At 40.0% G+C, this 22,670-nt stretch overlaps 1 protein-coding gene across 5 annotated transcripts in view; it reads left to right on the plus strand.

The window, feature by feature from the left end:
• PDLIM5 (PDZ and LIM domain 5) overlaps positions 1-22,670 on the plus strand; it is a 158,017-nt gene that overhangs the window by 99,782 nt on the left and 35,565 nt on the right. For 4 of the 5 annotated variants that reach the window (XM_066631594.1, XM_066631590.1, XM_066631589.1 and 1 more), the window contains 3 exons: positions 2,044-2,196; positions 4,038-4,172; positions 12,887-13,065. In XM_066631594.1, coding sequence (XP_066487691.1) covers positions 2,044-2,196; positions 4,038-4,172; positions 12,887-13,065 — 467 coding nt within the window. The remainder of the gene's footprint in view (positions 1-2,043; positions 2,197-4,037; positions 4,173-12,886; positions 13,066-22,670) is intronic. The other variant, XM_066631593.1, reaches the window with a different exon arrangement.

Raw genomic sequence — 22,670 nt, forward strand, 5'->3', positions numbered from 1 at the left:
AGCAACTTTTAAAAACATAGTTAATGCAACAAGTTCCATTGTTCAAAATAACATCATATGGTTTTACTCTTCTACTGTTGAGTGAAGGAGCAGCTACTTTTCTTTTAAAACATGGAGTTATTCATTATCAGTTTTAACTGTTGTGTCTAGATCAAAAACATGTTACTTCCTGTTCAATTCGTAGAAGGCCACCAGAGATAACATGAGGGCATGAAATATTATGGCATTACATTTTCTTTACAGTTTTCTTGTGGAAAGCCACTGTGCTAACATGAAGCTCTTAGACTTGGGTCTGCTTATTTCAGGAGATGGAAAGGAAATTTTTTAACTACAGGTCCAGCCTATTTATACAAGGATTTGACTCAAAAGGAATGGCCACTGCAAATGAGAAGGAATGTGCTGATCCCTAGAGAAGGGGAAAATGCACCCCTTTAAAATCAGTTTGAAAAACTGAACAGTCCTTTAACAATAGCCTCCTTAATGAGAGAGGGGGGGCAGTTGGCTGACAATCCATCAATCCTTCTCTCTCCAGCGGCCCCTTCCTTCCCCCTGAGCATGTTTGCATTGGTGAAGGGAGGGACTGAGTGAAGCGCTTGGAGGACAACTGATTGATGGATTGTCTTCTTAATTACCCTTATCTTCCAGTCAAAAGGTCAGCAAGACTGTTTTTCAATCACCTGAGCAAAGAAACTTTGTTTTTTAAATTGATTTGTTATAGTGCGTTTTTTTGCCATCCATGTGAATGCTTGGAACCCACTCGAATAATTATTCTCAACCTGTATTATCCTGGAACTCTGTAAATGGCCAAGATCTCCTAAGGCCTAGCTATCTTTTTCAAGAGGAGCATCTGGAAAACATATGCATCAGTCTTGTAAAAATTTGTTAACAGCCAGACCCTGGTGGCCTTAACACTGTCTCAGTGCATGCTAAGATGCACCTTTTGTTCCACAGATTGTAGGTATTGAAGGTAAATACTCTTGGAAATGTAATTCTGCCATAAGCACAACATGATAGGATGTACACTTCCATCCATTTGAATTTGGTTAAATATAGCAGTACAGAGGGGGCCCTGACTCCACAGATTCCCATATTCACAGTTTCACCTAACCATGGGTGTGGGGGGCCCACCGCACTCTCCGGAGGCAAGGGGAGCTGAATTCCCCTCACCACTGGAGGCTTTTCTGAGCTCCACAGAAGCAACACGTGTATGCCCACCTGCAGCCTCTGTGGGGATCAGAATGGCTGTTTAGGCTGAAAAAGTCACTTCTGGAAATAAAACTGGAAGTGATGGTTTTCTGCCTAAACACCCCTTCTGAGGCCTGTAGAGGAGCAGGCAGATTCATGCGGCCTCAGCAGGGCTCAGAAGAGCCTCTGGAGGCAGTGCAGCTTCCCGGAATCTGCAGATACTGGAGCACACCTGTACAGTATCACCATATGAGTGGTGAGTTTTCAAGATTATCCTGAAGAGTGCAATCCTAAACGTATTCCTAGGATGTCAATTCTGTTGAATTAATAGGACCTATTTATAAATTAAAGTCCTGAAGTCCTATTTATAAATTATAGTCCTAAATTATAAATTATCCTGAAGAGTGCAATCCTAAACATATTCCTAGGATGTCAATTCTGTTGAATTAATAAGACCTATTTATAAATTAAAGTGTTTTAAGAATGAGTCTGCTGTGTTGTACCAAGTTTCCTGTAGAGGAGTATCCCCTTGCCAGTGGCAAACCAGATACCTTCAAGAAGTCCACAAGCCAGAGTGTGAAGGCCATAGCCTTTATGTGATTGCTAGGGTCAAGGGTCAACTGTTTCACCCTATATAGAGCATGGTCAGACTGAGCATGGTTTTCCTCTCTCTGTTTAGGAATAGACTTGAAAGTTTATTGAACACATTGATGTAAATCTCATTAATATATAAACTTTAATTGTATGCAAGTTGGCTTCAGAGTTTACAAATGAATTTTTAAAATTGCTTGTATAAAATATTCTTGTGTAATTTTCTATGTGTGTCTGTCTTCACTTTTCTCTTTATTTGGATCAAAGCTTCTGTGCTACAGATATGCTGCTGGAAAATCCACTGAAACATTTTCCAACATTTGTTCCCAACCCCTCTACTTTACTTCCAAAGGGAGCATCACCACAGATTAGAAGTAGTGCTGCTGCTTCTGTGTCTGCTGCTGTTGCTTTACGGGCCAGGTAGATGTCAATTTGGAACCTCTGAACATTGGTGACTCTCCTTTTAAATACATGAAAGTGAGGCCAGCTAGCAGAGACATGTCTGCTGTGCTTGATAAGGTGTCAGGGAATGGGATTCCTGGGAGGCTGACCAAGGAGGGGGTAGCACCTAGTGGTTAGCCTGCACACATCTTTCTGTTCCTTTTTTCCCTTTACTGGTTCAGCAGCTGAACGGGGAAAAGCCTTGGCAGTTTATATCTACTGCTGCTACCCCAGGCTACAAAGACAAGGCACAGGAAGGCTATTTAGGAAAAAGCCTTCCCGAGAGTTCTTATTAAAAATCAAACCACAGTAGTGTCTGCAGGCCAAAGACATGTGACAATCCACTGAATTACTTGTGGTATGAACCATATGGACAAAAGTCAAACTGTAACTTGTGTATTAAAAGTCTCATCAAAAAGAAAAGGAAATTGCACAATATGAGGAAAGGAAGGTGGGTAATAAAAAATAAAGGCAGACTGATGGAAAATGCCTGAATGTGGCTAGAAAGCGTAAAGAAACTTTTCTCCAAAGGGATAAAATAACCATTAAGTGAATTATTTGGATCACAGCACAGGTAAAATTGCTGCTAGTACACCCTTTAAAAGTATACACAATATAAGCCAGTGGTTCCCAAATGTACCTGGGTGATAATGTTCCAGCAGCCTTTTCTTTCTGGTTTCACAGATCCAAGATGGTGGTGCCTAAATCTCACAAGATATGGTGAGATCTTAAATGCAGTGCCCTAGTCTTGTGACAGTTGGGTGCTGCCATCTTGGAGCGCACAAAATCTCACAAGTTACAAAGTGGTGGCAGCTGTGGGAACAGGTATGAGGGGTGACCAGGGTCAACCCACAGTGCCTGTGTGAGTATGCTGCGACACCCAAAGGTGTCACAGTGCACATTTTGAGAACCCCTGGTATTAGCTATATTATATGTTCTGCACATGCCTTGAACTGATTACACATGCCAACATACATCTTGCTTCCTTAAATGTTACACCAATTCCTGGGTATATTTGGGGTGCCGATTCCAAAAATGGCATCCGTTTTGCCCAATCACATCTAGTTTTGGAGACACGGCATAGCCTCTTTAGTGAATGGTTCAAGCAGCTTCCTCATGAGGAAGCCTACACCATGGCGTAGATGTAGACGTGTAGACAAAACTAGACGTGATAGGGCAAAACAGATGCCATTTTTGGAATCAGCACCCCAAATTCATATCAAACCACCATAAAGTTTGGGGAAAACTTTTCTGACTCTCATTTTGTAGGCCTGTGTTACCCATCACATTCAAGCTGTGGCCATTACTTTGGAATTGTATCAAATTTTCAAACTAGGGTATCTCTTCCTATAAAACTTTAAACTTGTTCTAAAAAGATGGTTTCAAGACACTTGCCTGCTTCTATTAATAGCATATTTTTATGATTATTGAGCTCAACCTTCTGTTTTGTAGTATATAGGTATGCTACACTGTTATGATATGATATCCCTGTTATTTGATTAGGACATTAAGTGAGCATTCAGTCCAATCTATTGCTTTTGTTGTGTAAACAGACACTCCCTGCCAGACACTAGCTGGCTGCACAGGCTACTAGAGATAGATTGCCTTTGCATCAAGAGCCTCTCTGTTGTGTAAATAGACCTTCTACTGCAGGCTATAGGAGTTGTGATTGCCTCATTAAGAGCATCTTTATTGTGCTTTGATCACTGTCATATATGTGGCCCATTGTTAAGGGAATGGTTGTTAAGCAGTGCACACCTGTATATGGTCAAATTTCTAGTTTTATCTCGATAACTGGCTTCTCTTTACATGCTCACTAGACTCTCTGATCATAGTATCTATCGTCCACTCTTGGATGCCCTTCTCATTACACCTATTATTAAACCACCGCCTCTGGAAAACATAAAGCCCTCAAGGAAATCAACAAGTGCTTTGGAGATGCGAAGGAATAAGAGGTAGTAATAGTGTGATAGTAAAGTAAAATGAGTGTGGTCTTCCCCCTTCCTCACTTTTCCTTTCTAACTTGTTTATCTTTGAGACTGTCTTTCTTTAAATCACATGCACACTGTTGCAGTACTATACTTTGGACTTGTTATATCTAACATTTAAAAAAACACCCAAATTTATTTTGATTAGTGCAGTACTTGCACCCACTGCTAACCAACTAGCATAGTACCCTGTTTTCACTAAATGCAAAGCTTGATACATGTTTGATAGTTGTTTTCAACTTTAAAGTAAAAAAATCAAGGGGAGATTTGAGAAGGAGAATGTGCAGCTTTTTAAAAAAGTTTAAGTTCCACAAAAGGGAGCCACTGTGGCATATGAAGTAGGTGGGTTTCACAGGCGTAACAATAGGATACATATGCACTCCTGTGCTTGAGTGGTAACTTGGAATTCTTCAGCCTCTAAAATAAATGAATCTTTTACAAAATTAAAAGCTGATGTTCATAAAATAGCACAGGTAAGTGGAGTCACAGGTGCTACCCAATGATCGATAACAGTCCTGCAACCATATTGCACATAGTACTCACAGTTTATTATTAAGAATATTTATATACACTTTTCCACGGGTTGTAGTTATTTGTTATAGCTATGACTACGTGCCAGTTGGGTAAGCTGTAGTATTCCGAATGTGGCAAAGGTTTTGTAGTCTGAGCACTAAGAAAATCGCTGTCTGTGCAGCAGAAATACTAGGAGGAAAGACCTACGTGTCTTATGAGACAAAGGACAACTATGCTTTTACTATGCAAAGCACCATAAATTTAAATTTGGGTCAGTTCAAATTTTCTTTTTTTTAATTTAAGAATTGCTGATAGAGGGGGGGAAAGTCTGTTTATCCTGTATGTAATATGAATTTGCACATAAAACTCAGAGCAAGAGTTTTACTAGCAACATGCAATGTTTTGCAATTTGTTCATTTTGTTACAAATCTGGAAACTCTCAGGTTTAACTTTAATCAAAGTGTATTTCTGTCCCTAATAGTATTCTGAATTGGAATAGGTGAATACTAAATTGCTAAAGGATGAACCTTTTTTTTTTAAAGGTTTGTTCACTTTCTGGGTTCTCTTCCCTGTGTGTGTACATACTATTTATAAAGAATTTCCAAAGATTGGCCCATATTTGAGAGTAGCAGTTTCAGCAGAAGAAAGTTTAAAAGTGACTCATGTCCACCACAAGTAACGTAGTCCTAGTATTCAAATTGTATTAATATACTCCTAAAATGTGTTGGCCCTGCAACTTGCATGGTATGATATATTGTGGGTTGGACTAGATGACCTTGTGGGTACCTTCCAATTCTATGACGGCATATGACCCTGAAACTGTTTCCTACACTTGTTTATAGTGGTGTGAGCTTTCAGTTAGCTCCAAGGTAGGAAAAATGACTAGAGCGGAGTCAATAGTTTTCAGTGAGGCACTGGCAATTTCTCTCTTGGTGAGGAAACCACATGTAGTTCTAAAGGCATACTGCTGGAACAGAAACTTTCTGTATTTCAAATATTCATTCATTAAGTATTGTAAAGACTCTGTTACTGATGATAAATGGGGCAGCAAATAAATGATTTTACACACATTTGCCAGCTACTCTATAAAATGCTTCATGCTTCCTGGTATGTTGGGACGTTTTGTTCTGTGTCAAACATCCTGACCACAACTATGGTAATATTAGACCTAACTTTCCTTGGAAGCTTTATTTAACCTACAAACCAGACGTCTATGTTTTGATGGTTTAGATGCAACAGGCTCATTTTATTGTGTCTAGCAACCTAGCTTCCTTTCGCCAGGCACGCATAGGCAGATTTCACCTTTTTAATGTGTCTCAGGAGTAGACGTAATTAAAATGTCACTACATAAGAAGGCGTTTGTTCTGTTATGTTGAAACTGTCTTAAAAAAAGAAAATACAACAACCCTGAATGTCTGCCCCATGATGTGGTGCTGCTCTTCTTTGTGTGTGTCTCTTTTGACTTCATAAAATTGTTTCCATAACTCTCTTCATAAAATTCTAAAATTGCCTTTCCTCAAGTCTGGATTGTTCATGCCAGTTCTGAGCCATTTTTGCAATATATAAAAGTATTACCATATGACTTTCACAAAACTGAGGTGCTGGAAAGGCAGAACCTAAAAAAAGAAAGCATAGGAGAAAACATTATGAAAAAAGCTACAAAAATAGGTTTTTCATTTCAGCAAAGCAGTCCACTGTGAAAGCAGTGAAATTCTTTACAGGCTGTATTTGTATTTAAAGTACCGTTATGTCTCCATCAGTGTAAACTCAGGTGTCACACACTTCCTAATCTGTTTCCACATATCCAACACTTGCAATATATCCTGTGGTCACGTGTCCTGTACCTCTGGTGCATGTTTGAACTGAGTTAGCCTAAGCAAAGTCATGGGAGCAATATCCACATCCATATCTGCTTCCTCTAGATTTTGTCACAGGTGTAGCAAGGAATGGAAAGAGCAATATGCCATTTAAACCAATCTGTGGCCCATCTATTGCTCATTTACTACCACAGATATGCTGGCACCTTGCAAACTATAGTTTGCAGATTGGGAGTTGACCTCAGGAACGTGGGTTCCCTCTCCAGAATGAATTCTTCCTACCACCATCATATTGTATTTGTTGTAAACTAAAATTAAAAAGCCATGCTTTGAATTGAATTTGCAGACTGGGGTTGTCAGGTAATGTGACTAACATAAAGCTTTGTGTTGATGCACCCCGTTATAATTTAATTGGCAATTTATAGAAACGACAAAAAATGGTCATAATTTAGAGTGAAGAGAGGAATGGAGTGTGTGTTTCTTGAGGAAATTTTGTCTTTGAAAGAGTCTTTTGAGCTTGGTTTGATTTGGATTCCCACATCACCATTGTGTGTGCCCTTTTTAAAGAATATGACACAGAAAGAGGTTCTGTCCTACTGTAACCTTTGCAGTTCTTCCTTTTTCTTTATAAGCCACCAGAACGGTGTTACCTTTAGCAACATAAACATTTATCTTTGTAATCTACAATGGAATTTTAAAAAAGAACATAGGATCATAAGATGGAAGGCAAGAATTTTCTCCTGTATGACTTTTCCCGTTTCTGTCTATTGTGGTCCTTTACCACACACTTTTTATGTTGCTGTTGTGCAGGCAATTTCCAAATATTTCTTTTATATCTCCAAACACAATGAAACAGCAGGTTTATTTTTACATGTGTTTAACCTTAACTCTTGTTTAATTTGTAGTTCATGGAATGTTAAGAGTTCGTGTGTTTAGTGCAGTTGCAAAATGGAGTAATTTTAGAGATTATTTTTAAAATTTAGGGTGCTTACAATGTGGAATATTGTTCATATAACTTGCTAGAGATTAGTTCTTAAAATTAGGAAAACTTGCCAAATGGAGTAGGATCAGTGAAATAAGTGACAATATAGTCCATTTTATTTATAGGAAAGTGTATTCTGCCTCACTCTTCAAAACTTCTTTTTTAGGCAGTTAACAATTAGAAAAACATCAACTCATAAAAATAAAACAGTGCAACACTAACTAATTAAAAATACAATATTAAGAGCAAGAGAGCAACAAAGTTTCAATCAAGTGTCATATGCTTGGTGGAAAAAAGAATGTATTGACTTGTCTCTTCATACCTTAGGAAAATGAATTAATTTTATTAAGTAGCTCCAGTGTTCGCACAGAATTTTGTATGAGCAGAGGCTACCTCATTCACTTAAGTATGTTGAAATATTCCATACATGCAACGGAAATAACTGCATAGGGCAGCATTTCTCTAACTGTGGGTTGTGAACCACTGGTGGGTTGCAACCTGACATGCAGTGGGTCATGACCTGATGCTCACTGTTGTGCCTCAAAGTATTACTGGGAGCCACTGGAGCCTGCTTCCAGATCACACTGGGCCCACAACCCACTCCATTGGCCTCTGCAGGGCCAGAATGCCTTGGTGGAGTGACTAGAAGCAACTTCCAGTTTGCTTTCACAACTTCAGATTTGCTTCCAAAAGGCTTTCTGGAGTCTGTGGAGGCCAATGGAATGGGTCATGGGCCTGGTGTGACCTGGAAGTGGCCTCCAGTAGCTACAGTGCAACAATGAGCATCGAATTGCAGCCTAGTGCAGAGGATGAAGTGGGTCATGGTAGTAGGATGTTTGAGAACCATTGGGATAGGGAATTGTCCCATTGTTGAAGGGAATAGGCACCTCTTGCTTGCCCAAAGCTCTTGTATTTAAGTCCATAACAGTCCTGTTGACTCAAACTTTAAGGTCTATCCAATCCAGTTTCCTGCTTCCCACGATGCCCAACAAGGTCCCAGGTACATCTATAAGCTGCTTCTTCCACCCCCACAACTGGTATTCGGTGACATGCTGCTGCCATTCAGCATGGAGTTTCCATTTAGCCATCCTGTTGAGTAGCCATTTATAGACTTTTAGTTGCTCTCAGTGTTGATGACTGTGAAGCTTTGGAAGCTGGCCACACCTGTGTCTATCACACTACTTGGGGTGGTTTTATGTTAGAAATTTCTTTTAATAAAGAATATATAATCTCAGTGTAGGACAATCCTGTTAATTCCAATGGGAAAACATTGGGAGTGAATAAAATGGCAAGGGTGGCCATAAATTTTGGCCACCACTTAAGACCAACTCACACATCATGGGCAAGTATTTGCTGCTTTTACATTTATCTGCAGGATTGGTACAGGTGTTTCTTATGGGAACCAAGGAGAGTTCTGTCATTGGCTGTAGGTCCCTGGCACATGTGTACTTTGAATTGAGTGATGTGAGTGTTCCCTTTTTAAGTTATCTGTAGACTGCAAGTTGGCTTTTTCACTAGCTAATTCTCAGGGTAGCCAACAGGACCATACATCAGTTTGTTTGAATGGCTCAGTTAATCATTTCTTTTTTCAATAGATCTCTTTATGTATTCATTGTTCTTCCTTAGGCTACAGTCCCTTTGCCAGACAGTGTACTACATAAACAACAGCTCCATCAACCTGACCTGACTTCTTGGTTTCCATGGAAGGAGTAGCTAGTGTTGCCTAGTCATAGACTTGGGCCTGGGTAAAAATACATAGCCAAGTTACTGTCTTACAGCCAAGATGATACAGGCCACTGAGTGAGGAATTGCTATGGCACGGTGGGTAGAAGGATGTGGAGAAACAGCAGCAGGATAGAAAAGCGCAGTAGAAGCATGATGAGAGCACAGGGATAAGTGGTGTTTCCATTACGTCATACAGGCTAAAGGAGCCATTGTGCCAAGAATTGAGGGGTTCACCCAGCAGTGGAGGACCACTTGGCCCTGGGCAGCTGTTACATACTGCCAATTTCAGGAGGAAAATCTCTAGGGCCAGCCTGTCAAAGAAACTGAGGGCAAGCAACCATTTCTCAGGGGGCAGGTTGTTGAAAAGTTAGGGCTTAGGAGGGATTGCCCTGCACACCTGTTCTCCACCTTCATGCATGCATGCATCCATCCATCCATCGGGCTGGTGTGGATGCTCCCCCTGCTCCTTTTTTCGGGGGAGGAAAGATGCAGTTGGAGGAGAGAAGGAGAGTAAGACAAATATTTTCAGACTGGGGAAATAGATGAGATGAGGCTGATGTGGAGGGTAAGGGACGAGATCCTTCTTAGCAGCCCAGCTTCTCCTACCTGTGAAATGTTGCAGGCCATTTCTTAGTCCTTTTGAGAAGCATAGTGGTTTCAGTTGTTAATGTTTCATTCAAGATCTAAATTCCTGTACAGCTTGAGACGTGGTTCCTAGTTAATTAAAATCAATCTATTAAGAAAATGTAAACTGTAAAAGCACATTGGAGGAACTTATTCCAATCTGCATTCCTTAAGAGTTTAAAAAACAAAAAAAGACCAAAAACCCATCTCAAAACTTTCAGATATCTCTCTTTCAAAAGTTGGACTGCTGTCTTGAAGTTACAGATCAGAAAAAATGTATCACTTCAGAGAAGATCTGTTGGGTACCAAGAGACCTTCAAGGCAATGGGGAAGAGGAAGTCTTTGTTGTGTTTTTCTTAACTTGTTTTAATGGGGGAAGACAGACTCTCTTGAGGAACATCTCCAGTTGTTGTGAGGTTCATTTTGAGCTTCTTTGCTGGATGTGTGAAATGGACTTTACGGCTAAACAACTCTGTTAGTGTTTCACAGTATTAATGTGGGATTTTTCTTTCCCCCTGAACACTGTCCCATTAATCAGTATCTGACTGATACATAGAATCGTGCTTGAAAACCCAATTGCTATGGAAATTAGTGCTTTCAGCTAGCAGGTTGCATATTGACAGCATTTACATGTTTACTGAAATACAATATAAAGATTATCACTGAAGGGAAACCCAGAGGAAAAGCAGGAGGAGGAAAGAAAAATGCTGTCTGATTTGGCAGAGTAAATCTTACAGAAATCCAATATTATTGGTATATTAAGGCTGCTGCAAATGTTGACAGAGAGCCTCCTGCAAAGCTCAATAGACTTGGTGAAGTGAACCATAAATCAAAAGTTTTATGGGAACTCTGCTTTTCAACTCTACTTCAATCTGCCCTCCTTTAAAAAAAAGACTATTCTTTGTAGTGCAGCTATGTTCACTTTATATTTGCTGCCACAATTCATTCCACTTATAATGTACTATTCTGTGTACATTTATTTTTTTCCTCATAGGTAGGGTGTATATTGATTCTTTCTCCCAGGCTTCCCTGCTGCTTAAGGAAGCAGGCTGTTGCTCAGTAAAAGAGCATCTGCTTTGCATGCAGAAGCTCCAAGTTTAATATCAGACACCTCCAGATAGCCTAGGAAATAACCAGTCTGAAATTCTGGGCAGCTTCTGCCAATGGACAATAATGAGCTCAATGGATCAATGGTCTGATTTGTAATGAAATAGCTTCCTATGCTCTGTGTTTCCTTGTGACATTATTTACCCATGTGGGGTATTTTTACTACCTCCAAACACTTTTCCCATTAAGTAGTATCTGACTGATATATTATGTATGGGATATGTTGGGTTGGGGGCACAGTATGTGGAAACCAGCAAAGACAGGAGGTTGCCAAGAGATGAGGTAAGAAGCAACCATAAGCCTCTGCGGCACTGGTGTACCGGGGGGGGGGGCAAGAGCTCCAAATACTCCAGGTGGTATGGGGGAAGGAGTGGCACTGCACTGCCATCCACTCCCCCTGGCCTCCCCTGCACTGCCTTGTATGGAAGCCTCCAGAGGAAGTGATGTTTTAGGCTTTTGGTCCTCCAAAGGACTAAGGGCCTAAAACATCACTTCTGATTTTCCCCCAAAAACAGGAAGTAGGGTTTAAAGGCCCTCTGAAAGCCTTAGATGGCCTTTGGAGGAACAGAGGAGGCCACATGCGACCCCCCCCCCAGACACAACAGTGGGGGTAGTGGCATTCTCCCGGTGGAGGGCGCATTCTGTGGTCCTGGCCCCAGGCAGCACAGGGGCCAGAATTGCCTCTGTGAGAATACATTTTTGGGCATGAGGACTTCACAAGGCTTTTTTTGGACAATGAGACTATTAAAACAAAGGTCGTCCAAATGTATCCAGTGGGAGCCATTAAAAAAAAAAAGATAAAAATGTATGTCCTCAGGCACTATTTAATATGTACATGGATTCTGAAAAATGACTACGCTTGGACTTTGGCTGGCTTCCAAGAAGCCAGCAGCAAGAATGCCAGCATTTCAGTGAGTGTGAGGAGGACAATATAGTTGGCATAAGAGCTGAGTTTGTGGAACAGTTTCCAGAGAGTTGGCAGGGCTACAGCTGTAAGGCAGGGAGCTAAGCTCCGTTCTCAGGAACTGTTTCTTTGCTTGCTTGCTCTGACTGAACCATGGACCACCCAGTATCAGGGTAAACAGTAACACCCTATGCATCATGAGCAAGGTACACCAGGCATAACCAGATGCAGTGCAGGGCTTTGGCTCAAGGCCTCCAGCAATCTGACAACCACACTAGGTGAATTTGGCTTCCAATGGTGAGTTTGACCCACAATGCAAATTCAGAGGTAATCCGAATAGAGATTGTGTATTATAACATTTCTTTTCAAAAAAATTTTTGTGAATTGATTTGGGTTCACATATTTTGGAAGTACTGAATTTTAGCAGTCACAACATTTTGTCATCTCTGTGTGGTGTTAGCTTTTAAACTTTTGAACATGAGAACATTCGTGTTGACTTGAGTTTGAGTTCTCATAGTAGATACTCATTTTATGTCAAAAGCATATATATTCCACAGAATATTCTTCTCTCACCTGAAATGTGGCTGAGTATGTAAAGTGCAAGTTCTCACACCCTTGAATTCTGAGGTATTATATATGAGGCTTAATTTGCTTGCATAAGTGCTGCCCACTGTTGTAAAGTTTTGTAAATCTCCTTTATATTTGTTAAAGGAGATTAGCCTGCTGTTACAAAGGAGATTTGCTTGACATAAAATGCCCCATTTACAGACTCTCTAGTGACCAGCTTTTGAAGTGTTCCATGAACTGCCCCTTGAGTAAATGAATTGGTCAGTGAGGTTTTGTGTGTGATACATGTTTATATAAACAAGGGGTCAGTATTTCATAAGTTTAGTCATTTCCATCAGAATTATTCTTAGTGTTGTTAATTAACAAAAAAAAGAACATTTTCACTTAATCTACTCTAGAGCTATCACAAAAGTAAAAATAAATGTTTTTGTCTCTTGATCAGTGATTCCCTGGAGCCAGCACAGTTCACTGCTGCCACAGCAAGGAGTATGCCTGAAAACCCCGAAAATGGAAGTGCAAATAAAACAGTTCCTGCTAGTACCACATCTGCTCCAGCATTCAAGCCAACAGGACCTCAGTATGCTGTTAAAACTTCAGGCTGGCAACCATATAATCAGCCAGGTAAAGCTACCAACTATTTATCTTGCTCATTTACTTTTTATATGGAAAAAAAACTGACCCTAATTTTTTATCCTTATTGTGTCACACACACACTCTCTCTCTCTTTCTTTCTCTCTCTCTCTCTGTGTGTGTGTGTGTGTGTGTGTGTGTGTCTCAGTAATTCAAAAGGCTTGTCTACATACCTACTCTGTTGTAGGTACAACCAAGCCCGCAATTAGGGGTTGGATTTAAACTTTGTTTTCAGTGAGTGAAAGAACGTGGAATTGTCTAAAAAAAGATGATTTTCCCCTTTCTTTTCCTGATTCTCCTATATGGTGAACCATTCTGTCTTGAGGGTTCCTCAACCATCAGAAGTGGATTTATTTTGGGGCCTGGAGAGGCATCAGAGAAGATCACCCCTCCATTGCATGATTGGGAGAGGTGGCAGCCCTTTAAAGCCAAAAAGTGGAAGAGAAGCTGTGGCAAAGGGCTAGTCTATGATGCCATCTCACCTACCAAACTCAAGGAGATCAAATGCAACCACATTTTCAGAAACTCTCATGGAAGAATCTGAATTCATATATTAAAAGGGGATGAGTGGCAAAGGAATATAGGGATGTTCCATGGTATGAAACCCACAGGATAAGGAAACAACGTGGGTTTTTTGCGCATGTGGTTTGGGCCTAAAGAATGCCATATTATCATATTATTGTATATTATTACAATATAACATTATTTCATACATTGTAATACAACATTAATATAATGTAATATAACATTATTTCATACAATGTAATATAACATTATTATTACAATAATATCATATTATTGTATATTATTACAATATAACATATAAGTATATTATTCTATTCTTTCTTCTTTTGTGCCCTATTCATATATTCCTGAGGGTTACACTGGCACCCCCAAAGAAGCATGCAAGACATAAACTTGGAATGATTTATTAATAAACAACAAACCTGCAGCAGGGAAAAATCTATCTACAGTTCCCCTATCTGCTGGAATCTAAGTGCTTGAGTGAAATGGCACTGGCCATCTACCTCCTCCTGACCCCAATTGGGTGGTATTATTATTATTATTAACAGTATTACTCAATCCAGGTCTGTTATCCTATCCCGGTCAACCCTTGAAGGGTCAAGGCAGCTGGCCAGCACAGACCCACACCAGAAAGTAAGCCTTTGCTCAAACCAGCCAAGGGCCACACTAACCAGCCTCATCAATTCGAACAAGTGTTGTCAGAGCGGTTCTGTCTTACCCCTTGGCCTTGCTAATCTCAGCATGTATGCTGGCCCCTGCTCCTGGATACCTGGCCAGCACTCAACCTTCCTAACCCAAACTTAACTGAAAAAAAACTCCTAATTCAACCATGCCCAAATGCCAGTCTGGGGTAGGCAGAAAAATCTGCCAACCAACAGCCAGTCAGGTTATCAGTGAAAAAATTCCTACCCGGCCCCTTAAAAAGCAACCAGGTAATCTCAGACTGAACATTGGGGGGCGGGGGGCTTGCCACATTGGCTCAGACAGAAGCTGGGCAACCTGCCAGCCCCAGCAACAGCCACTCCACATTGCCCAGCTCCAACAGGCAGCCAATTGCCTGCCTGTATTTTCCCACCTTTGCAGAGAAAGAGGAGTAGTGGGCAGCAAGGCTGCAAGCGACCCACCATGTTGGCAGTGGGGCTGCAAGCGACCCACCGTATGCATGTTGCTGCACATGGTAAACCCTTCCCTTATTGCCTATATATTCTTTAATGTGAATCACAGTCTTTGTGCATTTGAATCCCTGAGAAAAGGATAGATGTTTGATAGGAGAATTGCCTATACATGTTCATATTAAAGAGCTACGAGCATGTGTGTATGTAAATTTAAAAAACTAAAAGAAGTGGGCAAGAGCATGAGTCAATGGTTAGCTTTTCCACCCTGTTTTACTGTATGTGAAATTCATTTGCCCAAGTCATGTGTATATCCTGGCCCTTAATTTAATTACACTTTTGGTATTTTCTGTAATTGGCAAATCTCAGGGTTACCATAGTCAGAGGTCCATATGTGGAGACAAATGCAGTCTGACCCTCTTGAATGCTTTTTTTGTTTTGTTTTTGCCTTTAAGGTAAATAGTGGAGAAGATTACCTACTTTCTTCACAGAGCTATGGATGCTGTTGCTGTAATTCTTTATATCAGTATTGGTAAATGCACATGGGCCTATTTGACTTCCAAGCTTTTGTTTCAGTTGGATATTTTTATGTTTCAGAAGCTATGAATCAGGAGTGTATTTGTATTCTTTCTAGTTTAATAGTTCTCTGTTGAAAAGATGACCCTACAGTGTTAAACGTTATGCACCGCATAGTTTAAACAGCCTCTGCAAGAGGAATTTGAAATATGAATAATTTAGATACATTTTATCCTCCTCTAGCAATGATGTGCTTTTGGCAGATGAAAAATATGTTGGAGTTCTGTGTTCATATAAAGCAGTGAAGCAGAATGAGATTAGTAAGTGTTAATGTCATAGTGAGCCTGTTCTAGTAAAAATAGAAACTGGAGGTCAGGTTAAGATTTCCTTCGGCGTACACACATTCTGATGTAGGGCAGGTGGCAAGTGCAGCTAAGGACCTCTTGTAGTGACCTGCATCTGGAATGCTTTCCCCAGAGAGGCTCACCTTGCCCCAAGCCTTCTAGTATTTAAAGTATCAAGTTATCTTTATTTGCCTGAGCTATTTAGATCTTTCATTTTTAAGTTCTAATTTTAATGTTGGGTATCTGCTGCTCTAGTTCAGTATTTTTTAATTGTGTGTGTTGTATCTGCTTTTTCTCTGTTAAGTTTTTCTGAGAGTTCTTTAGGATCAAAAAGTGGAATGTGAGATTTATTTAATACAGGTTAGACCTTGACATCCACAGATTTTCCATCCACGAATTTGTCTCCACCCACGAATTTGAACCCAACCCACAATGAGGTTCGACCTGGAGCTGTGCTCTGGATGCCTTCTGTTCAAGATCTGGTTGTCCTGACCCACAGATTTTTTTGTCCACTGGTTTTGGCATCCGTGGGGGATCTGGGAACAGAACCCCCATGGATACCATGACTGTTTCTATACAAATAGTCGTTTCTATACATGAGAATACTTTGGCCAGTGTCTATGTCATCTTTCCCAAATGTAGCAGATTAGGTATTCAATCTTAGCAGTCTAGATTGAATGCAACCCCCATTCAGCTTTAAAATAAGTAATTTGGTACTTGGTCATGGGTTCTTTTAAAGACGGGTTGAACTTTTGCATCACATCTGAAGAGTCACTACAGCTCGTACCTGCAAGAGGCTTTAACTCAAAGTAGTTGCCTGACCTATCAATGTGTCCAACAAAGACAATTGCAGACCTAAGATGAGGTATTGAATCTGTGTGTTTTTACAGATGTTTTTGTTCTGTATGCATACAGGATTGTATCCTCAGGAGCTTCCATAGAAAGAAAGCAGTGTTTACGCTATCGCTCATGCAGTTGTGCGAGTGCATGCAGAAAAAATTGCACAATGATGATTTTGTGTGTGACATGTTGCACAACATGTTGCACAAGTACCAAGCCAATTCAGGATTCCATTCGGGTTTCTGTGAGCAAGAGCTTCACGCTCTCCCTTTCACATATGCGAGTGGGAGGATAACTTTAGGTCGCAACCTACCGTTCTCTGCTACTGTTTTGAACAGACAGGTGGGGCAGCTGTCTAGTGTAGGCATGCCCACTGTTTTAAATTCTCATCATCCTAGTATTTATTTTTTACACTTTTATACCGCACTTCCACCAAGGAGCTCAGGGTGATGTACGTGGTTCGGTCCCTCCTTTTGCCCTCACAACAACCCTTGACTTTTTATCAAGGAATAGCCTCAAGTTTCAGAGTTAATAAGAGAAATCTAATTTCTTTTATAAGTGGAAGATTTCTCCTCACCTGCTTCTGATAGGTTGTAGAGCAATATTTTCAGCTCTTTGAAACTTACAAATTAGAAAAGATCAAAATCATCCCAAAGTAAAAAAGAGAATATCTAGTGCTAATGTGTCTTGCAATTTTTATTTTCTAATAATATTGCGACCTGTGGAATTACATTTTAATAAAATGAGAAATGATTTGGAGATGTAGAACTTCAATATATCCTCAAGGTGGCGATAAATCATTGTACCTGTTTTGTTCAAGAGCTTATTTGCTTACTGTAGGGAAATGTGACTGATGACGTTAAGATTGATTTTAAACCAAAACTTATGTTCTGGGTGTGCTGTGTTCTTTTCAGATGTGCTACATTTAACAAAAATGCCCTTTAATGTTAAACCTCCAGGGCGTTCAGTGCGGTGGCTGTAAGTGATAATGTTTGTACAGTTTTATATAGCCTTCCAGAGGCTTCTAGGTCTTTCCCTAAAAGATTATTTTCAGAAACTCATTTCAATAATTGGTACCTCTGATATTTCTGCCAGCACTACCATTGTGTACTGTTCCATGGAACTTCCAGGTTCACTGAAGGCCAACATCACATGGTCACTGCTCTAGAATTACCCTGCACTACCAACAGTCACACAGACACAGGCTTGGAATAAAAACTGAGTCACTTTATTCACTATTTAACTACAATAAACAGCAGGACCCTGACTAACAAACATATCATACTGGGGGCTGGTTTGCAGAAAACAACCTGGCCATCTACCTCCACCATGATGTGATTGGGCATACAGTCTAACTCCTGACATCGTTCAGTCCTTGACTAAGCATGCCTCACAACCCCTGAGGGTCGAAACAGCTGAATGGCTCAACCCACAGGTAAACCCTGCTTAGGCATTGTCTATTCCAGACCAGGGACTCGCTAGCCAGCCTCTTCGAGCCATTCAGCCATCATGAAGCAGTTCTGGCTCAGCCCTGGCCTTTGCTTACCTCAGATTGTACACCAAAGCTTACAGCCTACCTACTAAACTCCACACAACTCTTGCCCCACAACTCTTGCCAACGTGACCAACCTATTTAATTATCTGCATCATCCAGCTTCAGTTCAGGGTAGGTGAAAAAACTAACACACTGGGCCAATTTGTGTGGAAGCAAAAAATTCCTACCCGCCCCTCAGATGAGTGACTAGCTAGTCTCAGATTAATGAAAGGGTGGGCAGGAGGGGGATACTGCCTGGACCCGGATGAGCTGGTCGGGTAACATGCAACCCGACCAGCCCGGCTAGTCTCACACCTAAGGCCCAAAGGCCAGTCAGGGAGGAGGCAAGCCTGTGCCTATCTCCCAAGCTAAGGGCACGGCAAAATCGGCGGCCTGCAATTGCATGCCAGCGGGCTTCTTGCAGTCAAAGTAAGATCCTAACAACGTAGTTCACTTGTTATATCTTCTGCTCAGCTCTCCCATTTCAGATAATGGGTACAAAAAAAAAATGTTTGAATGTTCTCCCATGCTTAAAACAAAAATAACCCACTGTACCCACACATTTCAATTTTTTTTTTTTTTGCAACAAAGTTTATTTATTTATTACAGATACAGGTAAGGAAAATGGGTTAGACTTAGGGCTGGTACTACACACAGGTTACACATGAGGGTATTGGCCATCGATTACAACATGCACTAATCCAAAATAGAAATCAATAATGCCTAAAAAGAAAATTATTCATCAATGCAAAAATTATCATATTTGTTAAACTACTAATTAATGATTTAACTAAACAATCAATATTTAAGTAAAATTATCTGTCCAGTCATAAAAAGGCTTCCAATTTTACTCATACAATATTCTTGCCACTAAACTAATATTTACAAAAAAAAATTTCTTATCTTGGTTCTTAATTTCTGATGTCACATTTAATGTTCATTTCCAGTTTGAATGGTAATACACAATTCAGTATCTCTTGTAACAGTTTATATATCATTTTCCAATATTTCTTTGCTTTTCGCATATCCACCACATATAATAAAAAGTTCCCTCAATCTCTTTACCTATCCAACATTTATTTGATGACCCAGGGTACATTTTTGCTATTTTCTCTGAAATTAAATACCATCTATAAAACATTCTATATAATTTCTCTTTAAAAAAAATACCGCTTGAGTTATCTTAATAGCACTTTAGTTATCGCAATATTTATGTTCCCAATTTGTTTTCATTGACATCTGCTTTGATTTGATATAATTAATGGAATACTCTTCGCTTCTAAAGAGAATTCAGCCCATTAATATCTACAAAGAAAATTTCTTCTTGTTGTTCAGCCATTTTCACTTTCTGTCTTAGTACTTTCTTTGTTCTCTGTCTTGTTGGTGTTTTCCTTCTTACTCCTCCCACTGCTGTTGAAGGAGCAGTGGGAGGAGTAAGAAGGAAAACACCAACAAGACAGAGAACAAAGAAAGTACTAAGACAGAAAGTGAAAATGGCTGAACAACAAGAAGAAATTCTTAACTCTCTTGTATTTCTTGACCCCTCTCTTCTTTCTTTTTTCTCGATTCTGTTCTTTTTGGATTTAATCCAAAGATTATTCTTCTTGAAACGATGTGCTCTCTTTCTCTGAAAGTTCCCTCTTTTTTCTTCCTTAAAATTCTTAATTCTGATAATAACTGTTGCTTTTTCCACCTCCTGTCTCATTTCAAAAATCTCCACTTCTTTAGTTTCATCCGACATTTGATCTATTCTTTTTTCTTGTCCTTTATTTGTAATCTGTTCCTGCATGTTTGTCAGGGAGGAGTTTATTTGCTTCGTTTATTCAGATAATTTTCTGACCACTTGCTTCATTTTGCTTTTGAAGTCCCACAACATATCCATTAATAAAAACTGGCTTTACTAACATCCTTTAAATTTTTGGATGTCATTCTTATCAATATCAAATCAAGCCAATATACCTCTGGCTATAAAAAACAGAGATAAAATGGTTCAGCAATTAAAAAATTAACCAACTCATTATCCTGCTTCACCTTCTTGTAAGGCTAATTTCCAAGTTTTATATCCAAAAGGGGTAAGTCAATATTCCACTTCAAGTCAAAAACAATGTCAAATCAGTTCAACAATTAAAGAGTCATCCAAGTCTTATTATCTTGCATTCCTTCTTATCCAAGGTAGTCCTTAATTTTTAATATCCAAAAGGTGTGGATCAGTAATCCAATTCAGGTCAATAACACTGTCAAACTAAGTTAATATGTCTTTAAATGGTCAGGCCTAAATCCAGCCTTATCCTGTCTTCTTGCTGGGAAGACGAAAGTGAAAGTTATTCCTGCCGTTAAAAGTTATTTATTCCTTTTCCATGCATACAATTTCAGCAGGGTGATCTTTTATCTTCCCTTATTTATCTTGTCTTGTCTCTCGCCTTTTCTTCCAGTCACCCTTATTACAAAAAAGAAAAAGAAAAAGCTACTCCAGCAGGGGCTTCTTTAAATCCAGGTTCGCTCTTTTCCCCTTTGGGTGGCTACAAGCCAACATAAATAATCTTAAAGTTATCTTTCCCTCCTTCCAACCTTTTGATTACAGTTCTTTTTATAGCCTTTTAATGAACTGGTTACTCGCAGTTCAAAGCTTTTTTCGCTATCATGTCGTTGTATCTAGGCTGTGGGGGGGGGGGTACCCAGCTATCCGAATCTGTCTTCTTCAAATCTTCTCCGAAGATGGCGTCCGGTATACGATGTGAGCCAGCATAGAGCGATATCTGGGGGATAACTCTGCGACCGCCGTCCCTAGAGACCTCCCGAGTTCAAGCTCTTAGCCTTCATGTCTTCTTCTTAGACACTGAAGAGTCCCTCATTGCTAAGGTCCTCTGGAAACACATCTATTTAGCAGATCCCCCCCCCCAGAGTCTTCCAAGGTTCCCTGCTACTGCACTGAGTGTTAACTCCGCCCCCCCACATTTCAAATTGTTTATGTAAAACAATAAACAAATTTTTATTTCATTAAAAAAAAAATCCACAAGGTGGCTATCATTTAAAACACATTACAAATATTAAAACTAATGGAAGTTTCAGAACAGTTCTAAGAGACAACTGTATATCATGTTGTCTAAGGCTAGACTTCTTATTATTATTATTATTATTATTAAGAATGTTTGTATACTGTTTTTAACCACAACTTGTTCACAAAGTGGATTATATAGCGAAATAAAGTGGATTATATAGCCACTCACTTTAAAAAAATGAAAAAGAAGAAAAAAGTCAGCAACAGCCACTGGAAAGAAGCCATGCTAGGTAAAGGACTACTGCTGTTGTCTGTCCGTCCCCACCCCCCACTAAATATGATGCCACTTTAGGAGGTGCCTCTGATAAGCCATCAACAGGGTAGAAATGAAGGAAGCAGACTAGGCTAGTTGAAAATATCAGGTTACTTCCTTGTGTGTTACAGAAACCTCTTTTTTGTTTTGCAAGTCCAAATGAGGCTATCCCAAGTAGTGGGATACAAACCTAAAAATAAGGTGTTACCTGCATGGAAAATATAGACCTGATGGGAGGCTGTCCTGACATCTTGGATGATTAACAATCACTTTTTGAGAGCTCTTTGTTGATGTGGAAAGGAAGATTAACTAATTCAGGGAGATAGGCAGAACAGTGGCTTCAGCAGTAGTGGGATTTGACTGAATTAGACAGATTTAGACAAATGAGGGCACAATCCTAACCCCTTATGTCAGTGCTTTCCAGCACTGGCATAGCGGTGCCAATGGGACATGTGCTGCATCCTGTGGTTGGGTGTCACTCATGGATGCCTCCTCAAAGTAAGGAAGTTTTTGTTCCCTTACCTCAGAGCTGCATTGCCCTTATGTCAGTGCAGGAAAGCACTGACATAAGGGGTTAGGATTGCGCCCTGAATTGTCTAAAGCTGTGGTTCTCAAGCCAGGAGTTGCAACTCAGAGGTTGCATAGATGCTCCTGTCACCGGAAAGGTGTCAGGAGGAAAAAAAATTGTTGATGTCTGAGTTTGGACTCGCTTGGCTCAGAAGGACCCGGACAAGCAGCTAGCAGTGCCTCTCCCTCCATGGAACAGGCTGTTTCTAAGATGTTGGGCCTCAAGGAGCCTCCAGTGCACCACCTCCTGTGGCCTCAAGAGGTGTGGCTGGGCAAGCCGCGAAACAGTTAAATATGCAAAACTATGTTTATGGTTGCAGTCTAAAGAAGTTGGAGAAGCACACTGGTCTAAATGGTGAAGACAGTTGGCAGGAAGCAATAGAACATGTTTCTGGTACTGTGTTTAAAAATGAGATGTAGGGGTAAAATGTAGTGCATCAGTTTTACTAAAGTGAAAATAACAGCACCTGCATGAGTATTGTGTTTAATGTCACACAGAAAAAATTGTCCTTAAAAAACAAGGTGAGAGAAGTGCAAGTTTTTCCAAAAATATTTTATTGTTCTATCATATTTAGCTATATATAATGCCAGCATCTTTGTGCATTGATGAATTTGCTTTCAAAACACAAGTTGGATTTCTTCATGGTGGTGACCAACAACGGTGAATGAAAGAAATTATATAATGATAGCAAAACAAATCTAAATAATAAATATTCTGTGGAAACCTGAGCTCAGCTTGAGATCTTTCCCAGCTATATCTTGACAGATATCAAAAGCTAGATGTTCTGAAATTTTTATGGAAATCTGAACCAGGTGCAACAGAAGAGGCACAGAATCTGCCTAGTGT

This window comes from Tiliqua scincoides, chromosome 6, assembly GCF_035046505.1.
Source record: "Tiliqua scincoides isolate rTilSci1 chromosome 6, rTilSci1.hap2, whole genome shotgun sequence".
Classification (NCBI taxonomy): Eukaryota; Metazoa; Chordata; class Lepidosauria; order Squamata; family Scincidae; genus Tiliqua; species Tiliqua scincoides.